The sequence below is a fragment of the Pristiophorus japonicus genome, chromosome 22 (genome assembly GCF_044704955.1).
Source record: "Pristiophorus japonicus isolate sPriJap1 chromosome 22, sPriJap1.hap1, whole genome shotgun sequence".
NCBI lineage: Eukaryota > Metazoa > Chordata > Chondrichthyes > Pristiophoridae > Pristiophorus > Pristiophorus japonicus.
The window spans coordinates 54,673,044-54,691,246 of record NC_091998.1 but is presented as its reverse complement, the minus strand read 5'-3'; the positions used below and the strand labels follow the sequence as shown (position 1 = coordinate 54,691,246).

The 18,203-nt window shown below is 45.5% G+C and overlaps 1 protein-coding gene across 3 annotated transcripts in view; it reads right to left on the bottom strand.

Moving 5' to 3' along the window:
- The window catches only part of bin3 (bridging integrator 3), a 135,790-nt gene that overhangs the window by 106,552 nt on the left and 11,035 nt on the right, over positions 1-18,203 (bottom strand). For all 3 annotated transcript variants that reach the window (XM_070866154.1, XM_070866155.1, XM_070866157.1), the window contains one exon: positions 9,229-9,277. In XM_070866154.1, the coding sequence (XP_070722255.1) occupies positions 9,229-9,277 (49 nt within the window). The remainder of the gene's footprint in view (positions 1-9,228; positions 9,278-18,203) is intronic.

The window sequence follows — 18,203 nt, the reverse complement described above, 5'->3', positions numbered from 1 at the left end:
CTGAAGAAAGAGTGACACCAACGTTAATCTCACTGTTACAAAATTCAAAATTTTCATCCTTCTTTACAACTCCCTCCATGGCCTCGCCCCTCCCTATCTTTGTAATCTCTTTCAGCCTCAGAGCCCCATGAGATGTCTTTACTCCTTTAATTCTGCCCTGTGGCTCAGTTGGCAGCACCCTCACCTTGGAGTCAGAAGGTTGTGGGTTCGAGTCCCACTCCAGGGACTTGAGCACTTAATCTAGGCTGATACTCCCAGTGCAATGCTGAGAGAGGTGTCGTCTTTCGGATGAGATGTTAAACCCAGGCTCTGTCTGTTCTCTCAGGTGGACGTAAAGGATCCCATGGCAGTATTTTGAAGAGGAGCAGGGGTGTCCTGGCCAAAATTTATCCCTCAATCAACATAACAAAAAAAACATATTTTATCACCTTGCTGTTTGTGGGAGCTTGCTGTGCGCAAATTGGTTGCCGCGTTTCCTCCATTATAAGTGACTACACTTCAAAAGTACTTAATTGGCTGTAAAGTTCTGAGACGTCCTGTGGTCGTGAAAGGCGCTATATAAATGTAAGTCTTTCTTTCTTTCTCTTGAACATCCCTGATTATAACTGCTCAACCATAGGTCGTCATGCCTTCAGCTGCTTGGACCCCAAGCTCTGGCACTCCCTCCGCAAACCTCTCCGCCTCTTTCCTCCTTTATGACGCTCCTTAAAACCTACCCCTTTAACCAAGCTTATGGTCATCTGCCATAATTTCTCCTTCGTGTCAAATGTATCTGTTCTGTCTTACAACACCGCTGCGAAGCGCCTTGGGATGTGTTACTACATTAAAGGCGTTATATAAATAAAAGTTATTGTTGTTACAGTATCAGAGTTTTCCCCCTTTGCTATTTCTGTCTATTCAAATAAGTGGCACTAAAGTTGTCCATGTCACTTGTGGTGTCAAGAATACAAAAGAAACCAGGCAAGGTTGGGAGGACGCCAGGAAGCATCAATAACCCACGTCTGGATAGACACGTGAATGCTGGAGGAGAGCATCAAGATTGGCTGTGGGCCTCTCTATAGCCCCTCAACACTCCCTGAGCTCACGTGAGGGATGGTCACTGCTTGAGATGACAAAGCCTGACCCCAGAAACTGTCAGCTCATGCAGGAAAGGGTAGAAGAAACTGTCAAAAGAAAGCGGTGTTTTTCGGTTTGCCTTAAAACCTCTCCCTTTGACCAAGCTTTTGGTCACCTGTCTTAATATCTCTTTATGTGGCTTGGCGTCATATTTTTGTCCTGTAACGCCCCTGTGAAACATCGCGGGACGTTTTTACTACGTTAAAGGCGCTGTGTAAATAAATAGCATTTATATACCGCCTTTAACGTAGTAAAACATCCCACAGGAGCATTATCAAACAAATTTGTTGCCAAGCTGCATAAGGAGATATTGGGACAGCTGTCCAAAAGCTAGGTTTTAAGGAATGTCGTAAAGGAAAAAGAGAGGTTTAGGGAGGGAATTCTAGAGGTCAGGACCGATGCAGATGAAGGCACGGCCGCCAATGGTGGGGCAATGCAAATTGGCGACGCCTGCAGAAAAATAAGTGTGCTCTGAATACAGCTGTCAAACTGCAAAGGCGGCTATCTGCTGTGCCTGTCTCTCTATGTACCTGTCTTTTAAAACCTCTGTGGTTTGTAGACATTATAACACTGGAGCCAACAAGGTGACTGTACTTAATAAACTACCCGATAAGACTTGCACAGGTAGTAATGGCAGTTGACAAAAGAATTCGGCCATGGGTGTGCCTCTCAGTGATTTCCACAATGAACTTACCATTCCATTATTGAAACGTCCATCAGCTTATTGAAATTCTTTGGTACTAATCAGTTTGAGATTATAGCACTGATTTCCCAACCAAACCAATAACCCATAACCAATAATCAAGCCTCATACTTGCTTATCACTTCAGTCTGCTCGTCACACTCAGGATATGTTTTGTCAGTACTCAATTCGTACAAAAGCTTGTTACACTTGTGTGAGAGTTGAAGAAAATGGAATACATTGTTCCACTCCAGAGACGAGAGCACACAATCCAGCACGCCACTTCAATACAATGCTGAGGGAGTGCAGCACTGTCAGAGATGCCGCATTTCCAATGAGACACTAAACCAAAGCCCAGTCTGCCCTCTCAGATGGATGTAGAAGATCCCTTGACAGTTGAACAGGAGAGTTCTCCCGGTGTCCTGGCCAATATTTATCTCTCAACCAACAGTGCCAAAACACATTATTTCACTGTGGTTTGTTGGGACCTTACTGTGCACAAATTGGGTGTCGCATTTATCTACATTACAACAGGGACTAGAAAGAGGAAAGACCTTGCATTTTATATCGCACCTTTCATATCCTTAGGAAAGTACTTTGGAAGTGCCGTCACTGTTGTAATGTAGGCTACACTTCAAAAGTACATCACTGGCCGTGAAGCGCTTTGGAACGTTAGATAAATCTAAGTTCCTTCTTTCACCTCTCCCACATCTACTGTTCATTGCTTGTGAACCTGCATCAGTGACGGGGTATCTGGCCGAGACCATCCTACCAACTAGGTTGGAGATGGTGAAGTAAAAGTAAAAGTTCTCTGGGTGGGGAGGCAATAGAATCATAGAAATCTACGGCACAGTAGGAGGCCACTCGGCCAGTTGTGTCTGCACCGGCCGACAAAGACCTATCCCACTTTCCAGATCCAGGTCCGTAGCCCTGCAGGTTACGGCGCTTTAAGTGCACATTCAAGTACTTTTTAAATATAATGAGGGTTTCTGCCTCGACCACCTTTTCAGGCAGTGAGTTCCAGACCCCCACCACCCTCTGGGCATAAAAAATTCTCAACTTCTTCTACTGAAGTTCCATGATCAGCCATGATCATGTTGAATGGTGGTGCAGGCTCAAAGGGCCGAATGGCCTACTCCTGCACCTATTTTCTATGTTACCAAATACTTGAAATCCATGCCCAAATAGTCGTAGAAGAATAAACTGACAGAAAGCTGAAGAAACTTACATTTTAATGTCTAATTCAATGAAACCCTTTGAGTGCAATGTTAATATTTTCACATGGTGAAATAAATAAAAGCTCTTCAGCACACCAATTACAACTCAATCGTATCTACTGCACCCTGAGCTATCAATGACAAGGTGCTGGCCCTGTCAATATTTAAACACACTGATAATAGTTGTGACTATTGCTCAATTGATAGTTTCCTGCAGTTATATATTTTGCGGTTTCCATGAAATAGCTGACAGGACGTTTTTGGACTCTTGTTTAGTAAGAGTCAACTAGATTCACTTCCAACTCAACTAATTTCACTCCATTTGCAGAACGGAGTGACTGCTGCCAACGAAACGGAAGCGGCGCAGAATCCCAAATTTGAAAAGTAACATTCACCACAACAGACGGAGGAGCTGAGAAGTGCTGAAGCACATCACGAATAAAGTTTCTTTAATGTTACTGTGATTGGATTAATTTCACTTTGTTTCATTGTTAAAAGTTTGATTAATGTTACTCAGTTGGGTTAATGTTACTGGTGATTTTTCCAGTTTAGGCACTGCTGTCTCGAAGGGCAAATAGCAACTTTTAAAAATAAACTCTCAGTTCTAACAGAATTCTCAAAATCTGCTTCTTTATTCCTCATTTTGGGAAGTCCGGTGACAACAAACAAAAAACCCACTGGAACTGCGCATGCGCAACGATTCCGGTTTGCTGGCAGCAGTCGCATCCTTTGCAGAAACGCAGTGACGGCTTCCATCCGTCTTTCGGATGAGAAGTTAAGCTGAGGCCCAATGAAATCCCACTCGGTATCCTGACCCAATATTTATCCCTCAACCACCCTCACTTTAAAAAGAACAGATTATCTGGTCATTCTGTGCGTGGGAGCTTGCTGTGTGTATGGTTTGAACACTCTAATTTTTTCAAAGTAAACGCTTTGGACCCCCAGGACACTCAGCTAAGAGCATCAAGGGAGCGCCGAGAGGCAGGGGCTGGGACAGGCGGCAGCTCGCCTCGTGGCGGACCGCCAGCTCAATCCCAAGATCCAACTACGAGTTTTTTAACTGCAGCAGCTTTAATATATGCTATTGGAGCTGGAATTGTCTGCCGCGTTTCCAACATTACAACAGTAACTACATTTTAAAAAGTACTTCATTGGCTGTGAAGTGCCTTAGGATGTCTTCAGGTCGTGAAAGGCGCTATAGAAATACAAGTTCTTTCTTTGTTTTTGATGGAGAGGAGAGTATGGGACAACCCGTGAGAGCTGTCCCATACTGTTAACTGACTCTGCAACGGCACTTGATACAGAAATTGCCCTGGGATTGATGGAGAAATGTCCTGCAGCCTCAGATCCTGTCTCACTCGGAATGAGAACATTTAGATTCCCGGCAGCAGAAGTATTATTTTCACAAAATGTTTTACTCGAAATATCAGAGTGCAACCCACATTACCTGCTGTAATGGGAGGGATCCTTTCTGGGGGTCAAGCAAAGACAGTACATAATCTGGAGTTCGTGCATTTTAGATAGACAGAATGATGCGGCAACATTCCTGATTCCCCAGATGAAGGGGTTGTCAAATGAAGAAAGGTTTAGCAGGTTGGGCCTGTACTCATTGGGGTTTAAGAGAATGAGAGGTGGCCTTATTGGAAAGTATAAGATTTTGAAGGGGCTTGACAAGATGGATGCAGAGAGGATGTTTCCCCTCGAGGGGGAATCTAGAACTAGAGGGCATAGTTTCAGAATAAGGGGTCGCCCATTTAAAACAGGAGATGAGGAGGAATTTCTTTTCTCAGAGAGTCGGGAATCTGTAGAATTCTCTACCCCAGAGAGCTGTGGAGGCTGGGTCATTGAATATATTTAAGGTGGAGATAGACAGACTTTTGAACGATAAGGGAGGCAAGAGTTATGGGGAGTGGACAGGCAAGTGGAGTTGAGGCCAAGATCAGATTAGCCATGATCTTATTGAATGGTGGAGCAGGCTCGAGGGGCCGAATGGCCTAATCCTGCTCCTATTTCTTATGTTCTTACCTTATGTAACAACATGTACGGTGCAATGAAAACAAAAATAATTCAATTCTTTCTTGGGCTGTGCGCTTCCTTAAGGAGATTAGCATTAGAGTGCTGTGCCTTGCACAAGACTCTGTTCCTTGGAAATTCTAGTGGATAATCTAGGATGTCGAGAACTGGGCTGTGCAATAATGGAGGTTCCCTTGTGCACATCTGTAAAACTTTCAACTCCAGCGTGTTAAAACACATGCTGCCAAATTTAAATGACCGATCGATCGATCAATGCAAATTGAAACCCCCCAACCCAACCCCACCCAAAGCAGCATTGCAGAAATCAGTAGAACGCCAAACATAATTATGACTCAATAAAGTAACCACACAAGCTTCAGGGCAAATTCTAATACAGTAATAACACCGTGGTGCTGCGCTGTCTACCAGACAAGACTGCTTACACAACGTTACAGTTTATAAGTTACACACCACAGGCTGCGTTAGAGCACGTTACAAGGCTGTGGTGCTCGTGGTGACATCATCAACATCAGCAAAGCTCTTCTGAGCCCCAGAGCTCCCTCCGACACAACTGCTTCATTATATATGTGCATGCAGCAACTATTGATTATGGTGTGCAGCCTTCCACAATAAGCCAGGACAGTCTTCTGAGCTATGTCACGTGGCAGGGGAAGATTATGCAATCCCATTGCTACAAGAAAGCTGCTGATACAATAGATTAGAGCCAACAATTAGCTCTCACTGCAACTTATGGTTATAATTCGTGCTCTGTTGTATCACACATGACTTTGCACGTAACATGATGTATATTAATCATTAAGTTTCCCCAAGTTGTACACTATTAAAGCTCACTGCTTCAAAACTACTCTTGCCCAAACTAAGTATTGAGTACTACATTTAAGGTGTCATAAGAAGCATAAGAAATTGGAGCAGGAGTAGGCTGCACAGCCCATCGAGCCTGCTCTGCCATTCAGTACGATCATGGCTGATCTTCTACCTCAATTGCACTTTTCTGCCCTATCTCCATATCCCTTGATTCCCTTAGTGTCCAAAAATCTATCGATCTCAATCTTGGATATACTCAACGACTGAGCCTCCACAGCCCTTATGGATCGAGAATTCCAAAGATTCACAACCCTCTGAGTCAAGTCCGAAGTGGGCCACCCCTGAGCCTGAGCCCTAGTTCTAGGCGTTCCATCGAGGGAAACAGTGCCCAAGTTGGAGTTTTAGAAATCTCGATGCATCAGATTCTGCACTGATCGCCACTTTTCCATTTTGCCAGAAACACCATTTGTCTGCATAATATCCAATGACTATTTAGATGAAATGGAGATCGCAATGCAAATCCAAACTGCAGTTTGAATTTCTGCTACTGTGATGTGTTCAAGAATGGTACACATTCACGCAGAGGGTGGTGCACACATCAATATGAGCAGTGGCAAGCATTTTAACAAGGGATTATCTTTGTGCAGCTACTTAAATGAACGTTGGAAAATATTGACAGAGTTCCTTTCAAGATCCTCTTGTGCTGATTATTTCTTTTATCACACAATGGGGCAGAAACATTGTTGTGGAACAGGTCAGGGATCACCTCTAGAGTACAACTGCTCCATAAAACTAGCGCCAATTCAACTGGCCTCCTTGTAAACCCAATCATTGAAAGTCTTTGTGTGTGTGTTTTTTTTTAAGATATGCTTTTCAGTCCCCATGTAGTTTCGAAAACAAAGCAAAGCAAACCCCAAATAACACAAGGGTGACCCTGCACATCAGTGTTAGAGCGCAGGCACTCCAAGGGAATCCCCTTGCTCTGCATCACACTGTTTGTTGAAGGAAAATAACATTATTACACAAGAAGCCCTATGACTATAAATACTTTTATAATGACACCTGTAGAGACAGTCTTTAGGTATGTATCCACAAATTCCGCCATATTTAAACCTTTCCATAAAACCCATATTTGAATTCATTTCTTTGCACAGCACAGAAATAGGCCATTCAGCCCAACTAGTCCATGCTGATGTTTCTGCTCCACATGAGCCTCCCCCCCACCCCCACCCCCACTGTACTTCATCTCACCCCATCAGCATATTCTTCTATTCCTTTCTCCCTCGTGTGTTTATCCAGCTTCCCCTTCAATCTGCGCTATTTACCTTAACCACTCCCTGTGGTAGCGAGTTCCGCGTTCTCACCATTCTCTGGGTAAAGTCATTTTTCCTGAATTCCTTATTGGATTTATTAGTGACTATCTTATATTTATGGCCCCTACTTTTGGATTCCCCATGGGGAAGCTTCTCGCTATGTCTACCCTATCGAATTCCTTCATAATTTTAAAGACTTATATTAGGTCACCCCTCAGTCTTCTCTTTTCTAGGGAAAAGAGCCCCAGCCTTTCTCTGTTGTGGTATCATGCTTGTAAATCTTTTGTACCTTCTATATTCTTTTTGCAATATGGAGACCAGAACTGTGCAAAGCACTCGGAGTGCAATCTAACCAAGGTTCGCAAAGTTTAACATAACTACCCTGCTTTTCAATTCTTTTCCTCTGGAAATGAACTCCAGTGCTTTATTTGCATTTATGATGACCTTGTTAACTTGTGTCGCTACTTATTGTAACGTCAATAGTGAATTGCCAAACAAATCAAAGACAGAACGAATGTAACAATTAGTTGAACAAACAGACAGCCCTCATAATAAATATAACATTGAATACAACTGAAAGATTTTCCTCTTAGTTTTAGTTTAAAAAAAGGTTAACAACCGAAGGCAGAAACACTGCCTTGAACCAGATATGACCGCCGGAAGTAGCTAATGTCAGAAAGTTAACATGAATCATAGATTAGTACAGCACAGGAGGCCATTCGGCCCATTGAGTGTGCGCCAGCTTATTCAAAGAGCAATAGAATCATACAAACTATATATATCATTTATCTGCATTACAGCAGTGATTACTTTTCAATGTAATTAATTGGCTGTGAAATGCTTTGGGATATCCTGAGGATGTGAAAGGTGCCGTATAAATGCACGTTCTTTGTTTTTAAGAAAGACTAACCACTTTCTGTAAGTATAATACTTACTTCCTGTTATACTTTGTTGATCGGCTCAAAGTAGAACAGCAACACTTCAGAACTAAAGCAGTCGGAAACATGAATGAAAAGCGACAAAATTGACCAGAAAATTCAGTGTGAAACTACAAGGAGATTTCACAGAAACAAAATCAAGGTGTGGAAGGAGCATGGACGAACCAACCCTGGTGCAAATCCAAACTGGCAGCCCAGCAAAGGAGAAGGTTTTCACTTTGCAATAATGTACAGCAAATTGGAAAATATAGATGCAAACCGAATTTTTGCAAGAGGTATGGGGCAAGAAAGAGATAAGAATGTTTACCCTTATGGGGGAATCTAGAACTAGGGGGCATAGTTTCAGAATAAGGAGTCTTCCATTTAGGTAAGAGATGAGGAGGAATTTTTTTCTCTCATATGGTCGTGAATCTCTACCCAGAGAGCTGTGGAGGCTGAGTCGTTGAATATAATCACGGGTGAGATAGACAGATCTTGAACTATAGGGGAGTCAAGGGTTATGGGGAACAGGTAGGAAAGTGGAAAGTGGAGTTATGGCCAAGATCAGATTAGCCATGATCTTATTGAACGGAGGAGCAGGCTCCTATTTTTTATGTTCTTAATTATGCACATTTTGATTTCCAAATCCATTATTATGGTGATTAATGCAGGAGTATTGTATTGTGTAATGCACAACCTACTATTCGACTGTTAAGGTATAAAGTCTATTGGTTAAGTAATCACAGCAACGGGTCAGAGTTTAATATTGTTTGGTGAAGGAACAGTACCTGCAAGTTTCAGGCTTCAGACCAGAAGCACCCAGCAATTAAATGACAGGCTGACTTCTCTGAAAAGTGAAAAAGGCATACTGGATGCAGCAAGATGTTTAACTATGCATGTGCACTCGCCAGAAGTTGGATTGTCATATAAATAACGTATAAAGCGCTCTTAGCCTCACTGTTATTTTTACAGCAAAATCCGGCCCAATTTGGAGAGATGGTGTAATTTCAATTTCATATTACTCCATGCTTATATCATAAAATTAAATAAATACGCCCAAACTGAACAAATTCATAATGAATTGACCAGCAGCAGGGGCCTATCGTGAAACAAAGTATTTTCTAAGTTTGACAACTTCTACTTACAGTCTTTGGTACAATCTGCTTCTTAGGCTGACCAATCTTGAAAGGAATCCTGCAAAACAAAATTCAGATGTTACCATTTCAACCCTGTATTTGCTCAGAGCCCCACTTACCACAATGGTCACAAAGTGCTGAGTGAACACTAAACCCTGCTTCTCCAACGTACTGCTTACACACGCTAGATGCCACCCCATACTGTGTCAAAAGATGCTTAATGGATAGAGAACACACAAACACTTTCATGTTTACGTCCAATACTTCAGTCCGACTTGTTCAAGAGCGCACTGGCCAGGGACTATACTATTTACACATTTTAGATACAAGAATGAAATAGAAGTTCTCAGTATGATGCTTTAAATCACAGCGAGTGTTCTTCACTAACTTTGCTCAGCGACGATGTTCGGTCGTTGAGTATATTCAAGACTGAGATCGATTAATTTTTGGACACTAAGGGAATCAAGCGATATGGGGACCGTGCGGAAAAGTGGAATTAAGGTCGAAGATCAACCACAATCTTACTGAATGGCGGAGCAGGCTCAAGGGGTCATATGGCGTTTTCCTGCTCCTATTTCTTGTGTTCTCACGTAACTTGATGTCAGGGGCTACAATCCCCGAACATCATCATAGGCAGTCCCTCGAAACGAGGATGACTTGCTTCCACGCCAAAAAAGGATGAGTTCACAAGTGTTTCAATGAAGGATCAGAAGGCTTTCGACAAGGTCCCACACAAGAGATTAATGTGCAAAGTTAAAGCACACGGGATTGGGGGTAGTGTGCTGACGTGGATTGAGAACTGGTTGTCAGACAGGAAGCAAAGAGTAGGAGTAAACGGGTACTTTTCAGAATGGCAGGCAGTGACTAGTGGAGTGCCGCAAGGTTCTGTGCTGGGGCCCCAGCTGTTTACATTGTACATTAATGATTTAGACGAGGGGATTAAATGCAGTATCTCCAAATTTGCGGATGATACTAAGTTGGGTGGCAGTGTGAGCTACGAGGAGGATGCTATTAGGCTGCAGAGTGACTTGGATAGGTTAGGTGAGTGGGCAAATGCATGGCAGATGAAGTATAATGTGGATAAATGTGAGGTTATCCACTTTGGTGGTAAAAACAGAGAGACAGACTATTATCTGAATGGTGACAGATTAGGAAAAGGGAAGGTGCAACGAGACCTGGGTGTCATGGTACATCAGTCATTGAAGGTTAGCATGCAGGTACAGCAGGCGGTTAAGAAAGCAAATGGCATGTTGGCCTTCATAGCGAGGGGATTTGAATACAGGGGCAGGGAGGTGTTGCTACAGTTGTACAGGGCCTTGGTGAGGCCACACCTGGAGTATTGTGTACAGTTTTGGTCTCCTAACTTGAGGAAGGACATTCTTGCTATTGAGGGAGTGCAGCGAAGGTTCACCAGACTGATTCCCGGGATGGCGGGACTGACCTATCAAGAAAGATTGGATCAACTGGGCTTGTATTCATTGGAGTTCAGAAGAATGAGAGGGGACCTCATAGAAACGTTTAAAATTCTGACAGGTTTAGACAGGTTAGATGCAGAAAGAATGTTCCCAATGTTGGGGAAGTCCAGAACCAGGGGTCACAGTCTGAGGATAAGGGGTAAGCCATTTAGGACCGAGATGAGGAGAAACTTCTTCACCCAGAGAGTGGTGAACCTGTGGAATTCTCTACCACAGAAAGTAGTTGAGGCCAATTCACTAAATATATTCAAAAGAGAGTTAGATGAAGTCCTTACTACTCGGGGGATCAAGGGTTATGGCGAGAAAGCAGGAAGGGGGTACTGAAGTTTCATGTTCAGCCATGAACTCATTGAATGGCGGTGCAGGCTAGAAGGGCTGAATGGCCTGCTCCTGCACCTATTTTCTATGTTTCTATGTTTCTATGATATAATATTCCAGGTCCTCAATCACATTCTGAAGTACATCCTGAAGGGTGGAAGATGCCTGTGCGTGGATTTTTTTTAACGTGTGGTGGCCGTTGCACACCAGCCACCACATGGGCTTGACAGAGTTAGGTCTTGGTCCAGTGGCAAGGATTAAGCAAGACGACTGGAGACCTGCTCTGCTGCACGGACCTAGCGCGCACACATACGGCAGTGTGGGCTGGCCCGTGCTGCCCCTGAACTCACGTCTCTCCTGGGCCCCGATCACATCCCTCCACAGTCTTACGCCGCTTCTATTGTATCTGCCCACTCTCCAACCACCGACCTGGACCTTGATGACATCACTCTTCGCTGCCGTTGCCCTCCTGCACCAGCTCACGCTGCTCCCTGAAGTGGCAAACAACCACCCTCATGAATGCTGTGCCGTAGAACAATGGTAAATGGATCTGTGCCTGCAAGCTGCCAGAGAGCAAGAGGGTCGTGCGATTTCAAATGTGCCAGCCTGAGGAGTTGTAGAACTGGGGGAAGGGCGAGAGAGGCAAAATAGGGCATGACTAAAACTTAGGGGGCGAAATTCAGTAGAGTCTCTGCCGTGGCGTTAATCCAGGCGGAGCAGTACTTTTAGTGCCTTAAAAACGATTGCGGCTCCCGACCAGAAATTAGTCAGAATCGGTCAGAGAACTGACAGGGTGATAAATCAGCCATTGTACACGAGAGCTGGGGGGGAGGCGATAACGAAAGTTTGGTTGGTACATTTTTGCAGACCTACTGCTCATGTGCGGAACTCCAAATCAGATCCCGGGAAAAGCCGAATCTTCAAGGCATAGCCATAGTAATGCACCCATTAAAGTTTTCAAAATCACTTGTTTTCCCCCTGTACTGTTAGGTCTGTCTGCCGCTGCAAACTGGGAGGCTCACGCACCGTGCTGTGTGTAAACGTTGCACCGACAGTGACCTCCAAGGGAAGCGCTTCCTCGTCCCTTTAAGTAGCCGCCAGTTAACGACTCTGCAAGCCCGGACCGACTGTTTTTCCAGACGTTATTATTGGCAGGCGCTCAATGAGGTGCACACACCGAATTTAGCGGCCAGGGCGCAAGCGTGGGTGTTGCACCAGGAATACGTCATGATCAGAGTGATAGTTAGCAGCTGGGTGCTACTGGTTTGCGCCCTCGGTGAGCCAAAATTTCCATCGGTGCGCTAAACGCTGTGCGACCAGTCGCTAAGCTCCAATGTTCCCTTAAACGCCACCTCTGGCCGCTAACTGAGGCATTAGGCAACCGAAAATCCAGCGGTAGTATTTTAATATTGATCATTCACTTGCTCTATGGATTCTGGGATAGCCTTACGTTCTCTCATCATTTCCTTGCTTTCTTTCAAGAGAACGAGGGGGAGGAACAGGACTGAATCCTCTACTCTACTCTCAATGTCCCACAGCCTGGCAGGCTGCAAATGGAGACCTAAAAGTACCATGAGCCACAGGCCTGATGTGAAGAGGATGCCAGGCTACCAGAGGAAGTCAAAAGCACCTGTGTCAGCTAGTGGCTCAGTGGGTAGCACTCTCGCCTCGGAGTCAGAAGATTGAGAGTTCAAGTCCCACTCCAGAGATTGAAGCACATACATCCAGGCTGACATTCCAGTGCAGTGCTGAGGGGGTGCTTCACTGTCAGAGGTACCGTTTTTCAGATGAGATGTTAAACCGAGTCCCCGTCTGCTCTCTCAAGTGGATGTAAAAGATCCCACAGCACTATTTCGAAGAAGAGCCGGAGAGAGTTATTCTCAGTGACCTACCCAATATCTATCCCTCAATCAACATCACTAAAACAAATTATCTGGTCATTATCACATTTCTGTTTGTGGGAGCTTGCTGTGTGCAAACTGGCTGCCGCGTTTACCACATTAAAGCAGTGACTACACTTCAAAAAGTACTTCATTGGCTGTAAAGTGCTTGGGACATCTTGGGAGGTCATGAAAGGCACAATATAAATGCAAGTCTTTCTTTCTCAATACAGCTCCGCCCGATGCCATTTCAAGCACTCAGTTTCTATCAGAAACTGACCATGTGGGGGAACTCACTGGAGTGAGTTGGTATCCTCTGCGCAGCATATTTGTAAATCAACCTTTCCATTCCAACCTGGTGACTCAAGGGTAACCATTTCTGAATTAACAGATGATAAAATACAGACAAATGGCTTGAAACCCAAGAAGCCACAATGATCTATAACCAAAGCTAACTGGCACAAGAGGAAAGGTCTGACAAGGTAATGGTAAAATTGTTGTAGTTACTGTATTTATGTTGGCCCAAAGTTTTCAATGGATATTCACAATGAATGCGTATTCATAATGAATGCATTTTTTAAAAATTGGGACACATCCGTTTCTTATATTCATCGATACAAATTGATTCTCAGTACTCCAGCTACATAATTAAATAATGCTTTTAAGTTTGTAAATTATTTTTTGCCTTGCCAGTCAGTTTATAGAATTTGAAATTGCTTGATGCTTTGTGAAGTTTGATCTTTTGAAACTTATTATTGACAAGTTTGGAGACGAGAAAATCTCAGTCATAAAATTTGATTCAATGTTAGTACACAAGGAACCTGGGGAGAATTGTGCTCAAAATGCAAGCGGTACTTCATCCACGACATCTCATTTTAACATGCCATGGACAAATGACTCCATCCAGGTGATTTCTACCATTTATAACCAAGTCAAAACAAGGGAATTGGAAAAACGGTTATACTCATCATTTTGATCACGTAATCAGATCATACTTTCATAAGATATCAGTTGACTGGCTGGAAAGCAGACAAGTTTACAAGCATTCAGGAACCGATTTTCATTGAAGTTGTCTTGAGTGCAAGAAGAACGGGCACAGGAGGACAGAGATGGGCAACAATGGCAAATAGCCTAGAAATAGGGAATGATTTAATTGTGGGTTGGATAAAATATGGGTTCGAAAAGTGATTACTTTTATCTCGATGTTTTGAAAAAATATCTATCATTACAGCATCAATATTAGTGAGAAAGGTACTCTTTGTATCTCAACTGCATTATTACTGCAATATTACACGATTCGTGTGAGAAATAAACTGGCAGGCCCACAAAGCGAAGAATTCCTTGCAGGTTCCAGTGGTCTGAGGCCAATTAAAAACATTGCATTCTGCAGACTGAGAAAAGGTGTCTCATTCACCTGAATTGTTTTGCAATACCATTTTTGGAACATCACTTGAAGGTGCCGCCCTGTTGCGAGAATGGGACAGCCGAGGTTGCTGCAATGGAATGTTTGGACTGCTTGCTTTGCCTCACACTCCAATTTTTCTCTCGCTTGCCACAGGTACTCCACAGCCTGCAACCCTCACCTCGCGGCTGATCTTCGTGTGTGAGCTACACCACACTGTCAGGTGGTTATTTGGCTGTATGAGGCATCACAGCCAGGAATACAACTTCTGTTCTGCATAACTTAGCGCTGCAGTATATGGTACATGTGCCCACTCCACCATCAGGGAACCTATTTCAGAATTCATTTGAAACCAAGTGGAATAAAACAATCCACAATGCACAAAAGAAATTCCTTCAGATTACAGGAAACCCCCTGCTCTTTCCATTAATTGCCCTCTGCTTTTTGACCAAATCACTATGTCGGGGCCGAATTCAGTTAGCTGAATGGGCTGCTGGGTGGCAAATGGCATTGAATGCACACAGTGCAGTGTGATGTACTTGGGGCATGGAAATTCCAGTAAAAGTAGCTGATCACTACCTGGAACAATAGAAGTGACCAAGAATCAACAGTTCCAATCAAAGTAGATCAACCTGTTTTTTTTTAATGTTGCTTCAAGGAGAGACAGTCCTGAGGAGGCACAGTGGGTCAGTCAGTTTCTGACAGCTCATCATTGAGCAGATTCCAGCATCAAATCTGACCAAGAGTCCCCACCCAGCCTGTTATTGCCTGTCTTTTCTCTCCCAAGTGCAGGTGGACCTGCTGTGCTGTGCTCGAGCAGCATTTTCAGTTTTTTTGTGACAGTTTTTGTATTGATTTTCAGCCAGTGGTTCCTGCAGCTTGGGTCTCCCCCAGCATCATCATCATCATCATCATCATCATAGGCAGTGCCTCGGAATCGAGGACTTGCTTCCACTCTTAAAATGAGTCCTTAGGTGGCTGAACAGTCCAATACAAGAACCACACTCCCTGTCACAGGTGGGATAGACAGTCGTTGAGGGTAAAGGAGGGTGGGACAGGTTTCCCGCACGCTCGTTCCGCTGCCTGCGCTTGATTTCTGCATGCTCTCAGCAATGAGACTCGAGCTGCTCAGCTCCCTCCCGGATGCACTTCTTCCACTTAGGACAGTCTTTGGCCAGGGACTCCCAGGTGTCAGTGGGGATGTTGCACTTTATCAGGGAGGCTTTGAGGGTGTCCTTGGAACTTTTCCTCCAGCAACAGATGGCTGAAGGCAAAACAAACAGCTTCTGTTAAACTGCTAGCAAGGGGGCCTGTTGTTCCACAGGGTCTTAGTGCGTGCTGGTGGTCTAATTGTGGCCACTAAAAGTGTCGCAGCAAAATTTGGGAATGTCCCTTGATGATGGTCAATAGAGCATGATGTCTTCACCGTCATGACAACATCACGCCATAATTGCACTGGGCAATTGCAATGGCCAATTCATGGACAGGTGAAAATGACAGACAGGGAAAGAGCAGCAGGTCCGTCTTGCCTACTCCACATCCGATGTTGGCTAAAGAATCGTGACTAAAGACCTCTTGACCCCACCCCACCTCCGTGCCCACGTCATGCCCTGGGAGAGGCAAAAAGAGATGAAAAACCAGGGCCGATAAGGGAGAAAATATTCCAGCAAATTCCTTTCCGACGACTTCAGGAGTTCATATGAACCATGTGTTACCTGCAAAGCCACTTACCTTCTATAGAAAGTTGCCACGGCCACTTTGCTTGCATATGTGTTTTGCCACTGGCTCAGAGGAGGTCCGTTGGTGCATTGTTCATGCAGGACTCCATAAAACAACAGTATTCTGACAACGACAACCCAAAACTAGTTGCATAGGCCCCAAGTTTCCACATGATTTGCTCCTAATTTTTAGGAGCAACTGGTGTAGAACGGAGTATCTTAGAAATCGGAATTCTCGTCATTTAGTTTGCTCCAGTTCTAGTCAGTTAGAACAGTTTCACTTTGGAACAGAATTTTTTTTCAAAAGGGGGCGTGTCTGGCCACTTAAGCCTGATTTCAAAGTTTCGTGAGTGAAAACTTACTCCAAACTAACTTAGAATGGAGTAAGTGAAGATTTTTGTACGGTCGAAAAAACCTTGTCTACACTTTAGAAAATCAGGCGTAGGTTACAAATCAGGCGTAGGGAATGGTGGGGGGGGTGTTTAAAGGGAAGTTTACAAACATTAAACACTTCAGTTTTACAAATAAAGAGCCATCCTCAATAATAAATGATAAATACATCAATAAATCAACCAATAAATCAATCAAAAAAAATTAATAAGAAATCATTTTTTTAAAAATCAATAAATAAAACATTTTCTACTTACCGACTGCAGCACCGGGAGCCCTCCAACAGCGTGCTGGGATGCCCCCCTCAGTGTGTCTCTGTCAGTGTCTCTATCTCTCTGTCTGTCTGTGTGTCTCTCATTCTCTGTCTGTCAGTGTCTGTGTTTCTGACAATGAGGGGGAGGAGGGGGGTAGAGGGAGAGAGGAGGGGGGTAGAGGGAGAGAGGAGGGGGTAGAGGGAAGGGATGTGGGAGAAGGGGGAGGGGGGAGGGATGGGGGGAGAAGGGAGATGGGGGGGGGGGGAGGAAGGAGATTGTGGGGGGGGGGAGGAAGGAGATTGTGGGGGGGGGAGGCAGGAGATTGGGGGGGGGAGGCAGGAGATTGGGGGGGAGGAAGGAGATTGGGGGGGAGGAAGGAGATTGGGGGGAGGAAGGAGATTGGGGGGGAGGAAGGAGATTGGGGGGGAGAGGAGATTGGGGGGGAGGAAGGAGATTGGGGGGGAGGAAGGAGATTGGGGGGGAGGAAGGAGATTGGGGGGAAGATTGGGGGGGAGGAAGGAGATTGGGGGGAGGAAGGAGATTGGGGGGGAGGAAGGAGATTGGGGGGGAGGAAGGAGATTGGGGGGGAGGAAGGAGATTGGGGGGGAGGAAGGGAGATTGGGGGGAGGAAGGAGATTGGGGGGGAGGAAGGAGATTGGGGGGGAGGAAGGAGATTGGGGGGGAGGAAGGAGATTGGGGGGGAGGAAGGAGATTGGGGGGGAGGAAGGAGATTGGGGGGGAGGAAGGAGATTGGGGGGGAGGAAGGAGATTGGGGGGGAGGAAGGAGATTGGGGGGGAGGAAGGAGATTGGGGGGGAGGAAGGAGATTGGGGGGGAGGAAGGAGATTGGGGGGGAGGAAGGATTGGGGGGGAGGAAGGAGATTGGGGGGGGGAAAGGAGATTGGGGGGGAGGAGGAGGAGATTGGGGGGGAGGAAGGGATTGGGGGGAGGGAAGGAGATTGGGGGGGAGGAAGGAGATTGGGGGGGAGGAAGGAGATGGGGGGGAGGAAGGAGATTGGGGGGGAGGAAGGAGATTGGGGGGGAGGAAGGAGATTGGGGGGGAGGAAGGAGATTGGGGGGGAGGAAGGAGATTGGGGGGGAGGAAGGAGATTGGGGGGGAGGAAGGAGATTGGGGGGGAGGAAGGAGATTGGGGGGAGGAAGGAGATTGGGGGGGAGGAAGGAGATTGGGGGGGAGGAAGGAGATTGGGGGGAGGAAGGAGATTGGGGGGGAGGAAGGAGATTGGGGGGAGGAAGGAGATTGGGGGGGGAGGAAGGAGATTGGGGGGGAGGAAGGAGATTGGGGGGGAGGAAGGAGATTGGGGGAAGGAGATTGGGGGGGAGGAAGGAGATTGGGGGGGAGGAAGGAGATTGGGGGGGAGGAAGGAGATTGGGGGGGAGGAAGGAGATTGGGGGGGAGGAAGGAGATTGGGGGGGAGGAAGGAGATTGGGGGGGAGGAAGGAGATTGGGGGGGAGGAAGGAGATTGGGGGGGAGGAAGGAGATTGGGGGGGAGGAAGGAGATTGGGGGGGAGGAAGGAGATTGGGGGG